At 39.6% G+C, this 12,529-nt stretch overlaps 1 protein-coding gene across 2 annotated transcripts in view; it reads right to left on the bottom strand.

Annotated features, from left to right (window-relative positions):
* The window catches only part of ANK2 (ankyrin 2), a 316,797-nt gene that overhangs the window by 105,482 nt on the left and 198,786 nt on the right, over positions 1–12,529 (bottom strand). For both annotated transcript variants that reach the window (XM_059826980.1, XM_059826979.1), the window contains exons 8-10: positions 10,443–10,541; positions 9,183–9,281; positions 735–833 (exon numbers count right to left, since the gene is read on the bottom strand). In XM_059826980.1, coding sequence (XP_059682963.1) covers positions 735–833; positions 9,183–9,281; positions 10,443–10,541 — 297 coding nt within the window. The remainder of the gene's footprint in view (positions 1–734; positions 834–9,182; positions 9,282–10,442; positions 10,542–12,529) is intronic.

Here is a 12,529-nt window from a genome sequence, read left to right as displayed (position 1 = left end):
GGGCCCAGTGAACAGTGCAATGGTCTGAAACTGCTATTTAAACTGTTTGTCCCTCCTGATCTTCCAGGGGACCTCAAGCATATCATTGCAATACTCTATCCCTTCGTTTTCCAACTAACGATACCAGCTACCTTTGTCAGGCTCTCTGAAATTTACTGATGTGAAGTGCTGCTCAGTGGGGTTTGCTACTGCGCTATGAGCATCCTTCTCTCATTAGTTTGACCAAAGGGACAGCATTTGTGGGAAATACATTAATCTTAGATGTGCGCTTTTCAGAAATCAGCAAGAACACACCGAAATCATTTTCCAAGTCTGAAATAGCCTGTGAAAGCAGTTAGGAGAAGCTGCAAGTCACAGGTCCTAGTTAGCTTATATGAAGGATCGGAAAACATATACCAGGAATCATCTCTCAGGAGTAACCGACCCAGCTTTCCCATCTCTGTCCCCTACGGTCTTGGGAAGCAACAAAAGTGAAGTGCTTGCAGTAGCGCTGTATATCACATGTTTAGTCTGATACTATAGAGAGGGGCAAAGAATCGTATACTGTTTCATATATTTGGAAAGGATAGTCCCTAATTATGTAAGAAAACCTTATTTTGGATCATTCTACCCATTAATACATTTCCTTTGGGAGAACAGAAATGTTCCTGTCTTCTTCCTTCTCCTTCCAGTGACATTGAAAATTCTGTGGAAAGTTACATAGAGCTGTTAGCATATTCTAATGAGACACACACCTTGGTCCGTGCAAGCAGGGGAGCGCCTCGTTCCAGGAGCAGCTCCACAACCTGGTCATGTCCACTTCTTGCAGCACAGTGGAGTGGGGTGAGTCCATCCTTAAAGTAAAAGGAGGGAAAACAAATGAGGACATCCATCCCCAACTCTCCATCTTGGCACTCTGAGGAACACCCTTCCAGGAACACAGCCCCACAAGCGTGTGAAAAAGCTCCTTTTTTTGACTCCTAACTGAAGCTGGCTCCACAACATGAAGTTTCATCCCTATTCTTCCGTGCACCACTAAAGGACACTCTAAGGTTACCATTTCAGAGAGGAAGCCCATTGTGTGTTGAAAGCTCTTATCAAAGAGGATAATGTGAGCATGCATTGCCTCCTCCCCTCCTTCTCCTCTGCATGGCTTTGAGATTGTATTGCCTCTCCCTGGATAATGTGTGCCGGGCCAAGGATGCTCCATTAATCAACCCTTGTCCTTCGGTTTGCTTTTGATGCAGGGAGGAAACAAGAAATGCTCATACTAGAAAATATACCCTAGAATTTATTTGTTTTTTTTTAAACAGGCAGCAGGAGAAAGATTTTAAAACAGAGAAAAAGGGAAACAAACAGAACTAAACCTTTCATTTCTGAGATTGAGTGGTGAACAAAGAGCTAACAACTCTTTGCTAAAATTGCTGTGAGACCACCAACTCCGCAATATTTTTTCCATTGCAGAAAACCGCCCTACACCAAAAGACTTGCTCAAGCTACTCAGTAACGATCACAGCAGTGGTAGCAAAAGATGTGTCAATGAAACATTTAGATAGGAGAATGCATTCTAGGTAATTCTGCTACAGTTTGGACCTCATGCAGAAAAATACAGGACATATAAGGCAAGAAAAATGGTTGCAAAAGAATAGTAGTGCTGAATGACAGAAAAATGAAAATGCGTAAGATACAGAAACCCAAGTTTTCATCTCATTAGAACTCGATATTGTTCAAGCATGCCCTCAGAGAAGTCATCAATACTTATTCAACAGAGGTAGGTTTATAAAGGTGAAATGGTTAATAGTTTTTAATCACCAGAAAAGCCTTCTCCCTTTGCAACACACTGCTCATCTTAGATGAGGCAGACGCTATTATTCTAGGGTGCTTTCTGAAGAATCCGGTAACAGCATGATTAAAAGCTGAATATATTGGTCTGAGATAGATTTATTACTTGGAGGTTAAAAAAGTATCAAAAATGCAAAAACACTGCCTTAAGTATGAATTAGTGACCCTGTTTCATACACAGATAACACTGTTTGCCTCGCGAGAGTTTGGAGGAACTCTACATCACTGTATTTTTACTTTGGCTACTAAGATTTTTAAATTAAAAATAGCTCTAGACTGCACAATGCCATTGCAATTGCAACAACATTTTGGCTATGCAAACATAGCCCTGTAATATTCTACAAAAGGTAGTTCCAAGAAGCAGGTTCTCCTTCATCCTCAGTTTCGAAAGCACCGAGCATCCTTCCGAGTCGGCAGCGCAACAAAGCCCCGCTGCAGTGAGGAACTGCAGTCTGCAGGGAGGAATTTTTCTCCCTTACTTATCTAGTTTCCAGAGATTTTTCAGAAACATGTGAAGGGGTTAGGCGTGCCTTGACGCTCACCATCTCAGAGGCAGAGGCATCGCTAAATCCCAGGGAAGCTTTGCAATGAAATTCAACACATGCAAGACCAAACCCGCAAACAGAACTCAAGGCTGTTCAGCACCTGGCAGATTGGGTCAGTGTAAAGGAATTGGGTGTAACTAGCTTATCTGGGTTTTTTCTCTGTGCTGAAACTTCAGAGTCCCCTAAATCAAGTCTCTATAGGCACAACTGAGGTATATTTTCATCTCGCTGCCAGAGGGATTCATACGCATAATTCCCATTAGCGTTACTAAGGTGAGAATATATCCCAAACGTATTTCTAGGAAAGGTATTTATTTGGTCTTTCTTTCCAGTTTCTGGCCTTTTGTGCTCTACGTTTTTAATCAATGTTCACTTTCCCTATCTGCATAGTGACTTTGATGTTATTCTATTTAATAGAACAGCAAAAGAAAGGTAGGATTGTGTGAACTCTTGAAAAAAAGGACAAAAGAAGAAAAATACAAGCTAAGAAACACATCAACTCTACAAGAAAGTCTAGCTAAAACAAAAATAAGAACTAAATCATTAAAAAGCATCATCTCTACTCTGTTCTTATCTATAATTCCCTCTAAAAGTAGAGATAAAAATCTGCTACCTATCCTATTCTATCCTGTCATAGCTTTTATAAATGCATCGTCATTTACTATCTGTGCACTTCCCAGTAGGTGAACGAAGCAATACGCTTTGCAGCCTTCCCATATAACCCTCTTCTCTTCCCTCTTTCAGCCCTGGGGAAAACAGCATGTATATTTTAAAATTATTGTATATTTAATACTTTAGATTCTATTTTTGCTTATCTGTTTTCTTCAAAGATGAGGGAAATTGCAGAGAGAGCTGTTGTAGTAGAAGAATTAGTACATAATACAATGAGGACAAACTGACGTTAGCTAACATCACGAGACACACTGGTGTACCAAATTAGTCCTCTTTTGCACCTTTATCTATTTGCAATGAACCTCAGTGCGCCGAAATCTATTGCAGGAGTTTACCTATGTACTCTTTTTATCATTCCATTGCTAACTGGTATACCATGTAAATTGAAGAACACATGCTGACCAAAATATCAGACACATCATTTGACGGACATACCGCACCAGGTCAAAGAGACGCACACTTTGAAGCACAGATAAAGGATAACCCATAAACACAAAGGCTGCCATGCCGGGAGACAAGAAATTCAGCAATTTTATATTTTAAGAAGTCCAATATCTACCTCCTCATCCCAAATAGTACATAATGGAAAGTTAAATGCTTTCAACTTCCAAGTGACATCCTGCACCTGGTGTTCTGTTGTTCCCGTAGTGGTACTCTCCTAGCTCACGCTTTGCAATGTAACCGGCAGCCGGGTTACTGTTAGAAATGACACTGCAATCCTTTCGGTATGTATGGAAGCCATGAAATTCCATCACTCCTCATTTCCTCTAAAATGGCTCTCAAAATAGTAGGTAAATTTTTGCCTTTTTTTTTTTTTAAAAAAAAATCAATCACTGGTCATTTTTTAACCTGCAAAATTAATTCTGAATTCTGTGCATGACTCCAAACTGCAGGGATCAGGAAGATAAATTATTGGGTCATTTCACAGTGATTAAAATGCTTTACTTCAGCTTTCCAGAGAGACTGAGATAAAAAGAAGCTGTGCTTACGAGAGATTCTTAATGGGAAATGATACGGGCAGCACCTTAACAGAAGGACAGTTGCGCACACTCAGTGCTCATTCGAACGAAGACTGATGATAGCACATGAACAAAGGCCAAATTATCAAAGAATTCTTCTAAACTGCAGCTGCATATTCTCATTTTTATAAGGGTGAAATAAAATTTTAGTGTTCTGTATGTTAAACATGCAAAAATGTCTAAATTTTCTCAACAAATAAAGGCCTTTTCATTTGTTCATTTTTCATTACTATTAAACCCCACCTCTTTAAAAATGAACACGGCAAGTCTCCCTCTTGCTCTAAGCTCTCAGAGTCTTGGCAGAATTGAACACAGTCTGAAGTATTCCTCCTGGTCTGCCATTCAGAGTACAAATTTTAAAAATACAGCAAAAAATATACCATGCATTTGCTTGAGGAATAAGATATTAACTTAAGTAATTTTAAACAACAGTCACTATCTATATAGCTTGCTTAGATAATCTGTACAACATCCCTTTCCGCTCCCTTGTAAATATTATATGAGTCCACTAAATTTTTTATAGCAAATATCTGCCCCTGGCAGGGTGCTTGGAACTAGACGATCTTTAAAGGACCCTTCCAACCCAAACCATTCTATGATTCTACGATTTCTAATGTGACATTGCTTTAGGAATGGCAAAAACTGCCAATGGATTATTAGTGCCCTGTGCACGCGTGAAGACTAGGAAAAAACGTCACAGCAGCATTACTGCGGGAGAAAACCCACTGTAAACATAGCACAGTGCCAAGATCCTGCTGCAACGGCTTTATGGGAGGAAACCCACTACCATGTGGAAACAGCAGTGCCTCTTTTGTCAGGATGCATGTATACAAAAGGAGATATTATTACTAAGAAATCTCAGTAGGTTCCCAGAACAAGTGTTAAGGGATGTCCGAAACACATTCACCACAAAAAACCCAACCCAACCCAACCAAATCCGAGTTCCACCCCCCACAGCTCCTTTCCTTTTCTTTTCCCATTGGTATCATACATCTCTGTGACCGACCTTCCACTTCTTTCAGCTCCAGCTGAGCCTCCTTTCTTTTCTGTGGCCCTTCTCCAACCCTAACGGCATACCAGACTTTCTCCCCACCATTATCACGTCTACTCCCCTCTCCAGCTCCAGCTGCCACGCTCCAGGCACACAACATGTTTACTTTCCCACACAATAAGCTTTCCATTCCAAGACTAGATGCTCTGTTTCATTCCCGGGATTTTTTTCAACTGCAAATATCCTGGACAAGAGCCTGCAAGAGGATTTTAAAGGGAAGTCCCAGAGCAAGAAAAATTTAATTTCCATGTCGACAAGATTCAATAGAAAGAACACAAAATGTGTGACAACTTCAGCGTCTGAGATAGGTGAACGTGTTCCTCCCCCCCTTCCAAGGGTGTTTGCATAGGCCCACAAAAATGGAAATACCTGTAAGGGGACAAAGGCCTATGAATAACACTGTATTTTCAAGTGAAGAAGCATACAAAAACTAAAAAAAGCCTCACACTCTTGTTCTTTTTTTAACTATACAATTTATATAGAGAGATGATCAAAATAGAGATATTGCCAAAACTGCATTCATAAAGAATACTCCTAAAACCCTTTAATAGTCAGTAACACTTCAATATCCCGCATATCCTTGCAGTTACTGTTCCATTATATCAGAATGTTTTTTTTTTTTAATAGAAATATATATATTTTGGCCACACTGAAATTGCTCTGCTTTTAAATGCTTAAAATAATTCCTCCCTGTAATAATCCTTACTATGTTTCAGGAAGGCTGTAAATGCTTTCCTTCCCTCAAAGTGAGAATTGATAATTGCCCCGTTACTCTTGACCACATGACATCGATTTAATCATAAATTGAACTTTCCACCATCTTTTAGAGAAGAAGTTTCTGCAGGCTGATTCCTAGCCACAGGCTGCACAATTGCTTCTGCAACCCAACTCCACTGCTCTGCCATCCTAAGTTGTACAGGTCAGAAGTTTAGCTAAATTTTAAAATTTTAAACAAACATATGTCATTGAAGTTCTTATTCAGGTAAACTTGTAGAGAATATAGGTTTGACTAAGATTTTAAATATGACATGTTTTAGCATAAGAAAATTTACCCGTTAATTACTTAGCAAACAGAACTCCAGATGAGGCTTGTATGTACAGAGAAGTAGCACAAACGTAGCTATAACACATCATGCTAATAAAAGTATCCTGTCAGTATCATTGGGAATGGAGTTTACATTTTTGCTTTAGATACAACATAAAAGAGAAATGAAATTCCATAATTTAAAATCTTATTTAGTAGTTGCTTGAGAAAAATAGTAAAACTTGCCAAAAAAAAAAAAAAAATACGTGTAGCAAGCAGATTTACTAGCAATTCTACATCTTTATACTTTAGTGAGAAATGCCATAAAATTTCAGCCAATACATTATGAAATGTATAGAAAACAAGAATATGTAATTCCTGCTGTAAGCAGGGCTTTCCGCTGACATGCAACATTAACTATGGAACAGCAGGACACACGTGTAATTTACTCCCTTTGAAGAACATTCATTTTAATTTATTTTATTTTAGACAATACAGTGTCTCCTATTGGATCATTCCAATGGAACATTTTCAAACATAAAAAGATTTCAGAGATTAACTCTGCAAAATTAGAGTACTGAGGCTTATCTAAAATCTGTTAAAATAAGTTTTTGCATCTTAATTTATGCATCATCAGATGTCACATAATAAAGCAAGTTAAAAATAAACTGAATGAAAGCAATGAGTACTTTTTTAACCAAAGAGCTTATTTTGATGCGGTATGGAGACCAAGAATAAAAGCCCAAGCTATCTGGCAATGAAATATCCTAGTACATTTAAGTCCGCTGTTTTTCAGTCAATCTGACCTACTGGAAGAATGCAGGTGTTCCTCAGAAGAAATGAAAAGGCGAGTATGGAAAGGCAAGCGTGTTAGTCCCGTGGTGGAGGCGGCGGAAGTCTGTCCTTTAAAGTACAAAAGACACGTACGCATGGCATGCGACACACAACCTACCTCTTCAATACCCTACATACTCATGGCCACAGCAAAGCACACAAGGCATGCGGACAAGGCAAAGGGAAAAGAAAAAGACACCGAGACGATATAAACAGCTGGCATGAAGACAAGATCACGCCACAGAGACGCTGACGGCAAAACCAAAGCTCTGGAATCTTCCCCACTGTGAAGTACAGGCAGCCGACCACCACCGTGTGCCTTTGAGCAGGGAGAAGGCAGAAGATGAAAGCAAGAGGAAGCTGCTGAGCCTGTGCAAGCTGCGATACGCGTGCTTTAGGATACCTTTATGGGTTTTCACGGATATCTTTGTGCTGACAGGTTTTGAGCTGATGTAGCAGCTGACGAAGGGCAGGAAGCCCAGGCAATGAGAAGACTCTAAAATTAGCACCTTCCACCTACGTTGGGCAAAGTCCTGTTCTCTCAGTTTCATTCACAACTGCACATCAATCTTTGCAGGTGAACAGGGGAGGGAATACACCTTGACCTCTTAAAATCCAAGACATCCTTTACAATCATCTGTGCCAACTTGTCTAAAATAAGTATCTAAACACTGAACAGGAAACAGCTGAATACAATACTGTCATTCCATAGGCCAAATGGACCATTTCTGTACCACTACTGTGCTTATGAGTACGTGGAATATCCTGACTGCAGCATATTATTACCATTTCGTGCCTCTTTACCATGAGATTTTAGGCACTTATTGTGGAAAATTCGACCAGGGGTGATTAACTGCATGCCTTCATGAGAGGCAGCATTTTCCATCATCAGTATTTTAAAAAAAAAGAGCAAGAGAGACACCATTTCATAAATAATCGGAAATCAAAATCATAATCACATACAGAGTTACACGATAATCACGATTGTCTTCCTAGCTTATGAAGCAACAAATAGTTGATGTAATTAATATCGAAGTAACTGCAGAGCTTGAATCAACCACAGGAGTAGTTGACTGCAATATCCTCTACCTTTCTACCTTACTAAACCAAACCTTAGGTCCAACTCTAACCTCCATGTTCTAAAACACACAATTTTGCAGATCAGTGCTTAAAAGCCAGCAGCTTTCAGGAACGAGTCCTGTGCAGTTCAGTTCACATAAATGACCACATTTTCCTAGATGACTCTAAAATCCCATTTGCAATAATTAACCCTGCCCATATAAATTGACGGGGTTTTCTTTTGTCCTGAATGACTGCAAAATTACCCGTAAATAAAGAGCACAGTGTTGGAGTGGCATTTCAACAGGACAACTGGAAGGAGGAAGCCACTGAGAGTCCCCTAATTCTCTGTCGTTGGTATGGGGAAGAGGTGAGTGGCTGCCAGCACAGCGTGGGTTACTTGTTCCCACTATTGACTCTTCAATAAAAAGTGACTGCCAGCCCACGACAGCGGTTTTGACGAGGCGGACTGCGACTGGCGCAGACATTTAGGAGTGAGGGGACCGAAAGGCTTAGCTGAGTCCAGCCCCTCCACCTCCCGTTGCCGTGCAGCACGCACGTTCTTGCGTCACGTGAAGCTGGACCAGCTAACAGGTTTATTTCCTCAAAAAGATCAGTTTCATCAGCTTTTTCTTGTATGATGTAGGTAGATTGTACAGGAGACTAAAGGAAATAGTATTTCTGCCTCCTCCCATCACCAATACCTGCCATTCTTTAGTCTGATACTATAGAAAACAGTCTACGTAAAACAAGTAACAGTCTGACAACTAAAGGTTGGATTCTGAATTTAAAAAAAAAAAAGGTACAAAAATATTTCCTTATAAATTATTTCTGGAGTCACCATTTAAATTTGGTCCAAGTTTCAAAAAAAGTACACTTGTGAGGAGGCAGTGTTTAACATTTTTGGAGCAGTGCTCAGCCGAACTTTTTTTTGGGTTTTTTGGTGTCTTTTATAACAGCCTCATCTAATGTCTCACTTTAAGAACAGAGAACAAGATACAATTACTGAAGCTGAATTCCTAGCTATGGATCTTGGTGTTCCCAGTCTCTGGCTTAAAAAAAACCCAAAACAAACAAACCAAAAACAAGCAAGCAAAAAAATCCCAATCCATTCCCAAGAAGGGACAACATCATATTCAGGGAATAGAAAGACTCACCCTGGTTTTGGCATCGATCTGCCCTCCACGATCCAACAAGAGCTTCACCATGTTTGTGTTTCCCCTTTTGGAAGCCACATGCAGTGGGGTGATTCCATTCTACACCATGAAAAGAACAAACAATGAGCATGATGGAGTTGAAGATGTATAATGGTGGTGAATTTGTGTTCGGATCACAAAAAATGAGACCACCACATTGTAGAGAATAAACAAAAAAGTACTTGAGCATCAGAGCTAGGCACACAGCATATAAGCTAGAGTTAGTAATTCCTTTCTAACAAGAATCTTTATTCATTGTTTGGGTTTTTTTAAGAAACGAAGCAGCGCATCTGCCAAAGCAGCGAACATCACAGTCCCAGAGTCAGACAAATAAACAGACATATATCCGAGTCCCGATGAGTCAATAGTCACAAAACACTGATGCATTTAAATCATTGCAACATAGACAGAGTACACAAATGCGTGACTCCTACACAAAGGAACCTTCTTAGTGAATGCCAATAGCGTAAAGGAGTAGGTCCTGTTTAGACTGGAAGTCCTTTGGGTGAGGAAAGAGGTGTTATTGGCAGCTATTCCAGACTGGCAAGAGGAAGAAGTCAGTCTGAAAGGCAGACCCTAAAGTAATCCAAAGTGTGCCTGGCAAAATTCAACAGAAAACTTGTGATCCGGTGGCTATGCTGAGGGACAGATTACCAGAGGTTTTCATGGCACCAGATGCCGTAGTTCAAACTACGTAACGTACAGCAGCAAACAGACTATATTATGTAGCTCTGCAGTTGTTTACCATAAAAGAGGAGTCATGATTAATTAGTACTTTTATTGTTGCTTTTCTAGAATGGCAAAATACCTTACTTTACTTTTTCAAAATATGTTTATATGTGAAAATATCAAATTAGAGTAGTATAGTAAATACTGAACACCAAAAAAGCCAATAAATCCTACATATATGTCTGGAGTATGTCTAACTGACAGAAAAGCTGAAGTGAGTTGACACGTTATGAGACTATCAGCTTTCTGGAGCTAGTCAAGGGTGCCTGCTTCCTTCGGCTGGGAATACTGGTCGCTACTCAGCTCCCAAGGACTCTGGTGCACTGCATGGAGGCAACCTCTAAGAATTACTGCGAAAAAAGGCATCTTGGAACACCACCGAATTTCAGCATTACTTTGCTCCTCACTTACTCTTGACTAAGAATGACACAAAGAAACACTCCCACTTGTGTAGGCCATTACAACTAAGAAGAGAAAGAAATTCCTCCGTACCCTTGCTGTGAAATCGACTGCAGCTCCTCGGTTTAGCAGAAGTGTCGCCACATTGACATTTCCATAGTGCGCAGCTATGTGCAAAGGTGTAAAGCCACTCTAAAAGGGAAACAGCCCTTATTATAGAAATCATTTTATACAAGAGAATCAACTTAACTCGAACTTGATTTTAAAAGCTGCTGGCAAACAAAGGTACTGTGTCAATTTTATCCAGTTCCCCTATAACATAGCACAGTCTTTCAGGCAGAGAGTGCAGTTTTCATGTGAGAGGTTACCAAAAGTGCTTCATTCTTTCATTTTCCAATTCAGTGTTCTGAATCAGTGGCCAATAAGAAGAGTAGCTTTCATCATAGAAAATATTAATATATTAGCCATTCTTAAAGAAAATAAAGGAAGTTTCCTTATTGCAATTCGGAAGCAACATGGGTCTTTTGGGCTTCATCTTTTTACTGGTTTTGGATAAATGACCACAAAAGTTATTGGACTCTTATTTTACTGGTCTTAGAATTAGAAATATTGACAACATTTTTTTTTGGTTGTTTTTTTTTGAAAAAGCAGTGGTTATTCAATATGTAACCCAAGAATTTGGTGTACGTGAGAAACTGCTTAGTAGCATAGTGTAAGAATGATAATTATTTAATATTTTTATACAATTTGGACCTCAAAGGATCTGAAGAAACTTTGCCATCAACATGTCAGAAAAAACACAATTTACTTATTGCCTCTTGAACACTAGAAGGTGAAACCTGTTCGAGCTACGAGATATACAATTGCTTGACAACAACATAAAAAAAGATTAATTTTTCAGAAACTAGGACACAGAGCAAGCTTTTAGTCTCATAAGTAATTCAAGTAGAAAGGACCTTGCTCTTGAGGTTTCCCTGAAGAGCTTTACACTGATTTGATCAGATCTTAAAAGTTAGTTATGGAAAGAGAGAAATACTTCGGGCTTCTAGACTATGCCGTATTTTCAACTAGGTTCCATTTCTTTCAGTGTACAAATCGTTATTTTAATCTACTCATGGAATAAAGAAATGTAGGCAGATGTTGCACTCTGAAATCAACATTATTCCCAAAAGATACAGCGATCAGCCCCCTATTTTACCCTAATTCCCTTTACTTCCTCGTCAGCCCCCAGGTGACGCTGGTCAAAGTACAGTCAAACACTCATTAAATTCATAATCTTCTTGCTGTGATAAATTGCCAGGGAAATGTCGACTGAGGATATTAGGCACACAAATATGGTACTGCGTTAAGCTACAGACTGAATATGTATTGCACTAACAACTACCTTCTCACGGACACGTGTTTGCCTGGTGACAAACGCGAGGCACTGAGAAGAAACGTAACGGCCGGTGAAGGAGCGGTAACCCCCTTCACATCTACCATAGCGAAGAACGTGCCCACGGGCAGATGCCAGAGAATCCGTCGCCCTTCCAATTCACATCGCCGGCTGCCTCCTGGCAACTTGCTCATGTGGGCACACGCCAAGTGTGAAGCACTTTCACGCGTGTGTGTGTGCTCAAAATTCATCCCCTCATCTAACAGAGCAACTCCATTATTTAGAAGCAGGCATTCAAATAATGACCGCATTCTTGGAAAGAATTCTTTTTCCTAAACGTGACAATAATCTTTAGGGGAGAAATCCCAGTTCTAGCCAATCAGAGCCATGATTTTTAGCGGAAGTGCTTGCAGAGTTGGTATTTCCAGAATCCGTATGAGAAATGTAGTATTATCTGCTGCAGGTAAACTCTGATTATGTGCTATCCCTTAAAGACTTTTCAAAACTTTCTTGAAAAGGTCGTAATAAGAACAATGCTTAAAACAAGCAGGTGCTCTGAACAAGTTTTTACCTTGGAGGATTTGATTATATTTGTTATTGTAAAAGAACGAAAATGAATTTTACCACTATTCTGGCTGAGCCAGACACCTTAATTTAGTTATGCCAAGTGAGCGCATTTTCATAATTAATGAAATAGAGCTAGGAAAGCATCTTTATCCTCTTAGCTCCATTACTCGCTTCAGACTTCTTTGAACTGATGTGAATTCTCAAAAGTTTACTTCAATAGCGACACAAATAAAAAGAA

Source organism: Gavia stellata, chromosome 19 (assembly GCF_030936135.1).
Source record: "Gavia stellata isolate bGavSte3 chromosome 19, bGavSte3.hap2, whole genome shotgun sequence".
Classification (NCBI taxonomy): Eukaryota; Metazoa; Chordata; class Aves; order Gaviiformes; family Gaviidae; genus Gavia; species Gavia stellata.
The sequence above is the reverse complement of the archived record's forward strand: the minus strand, read 5'-3'. Positions and strand labels throughout refer to the sequence as shown.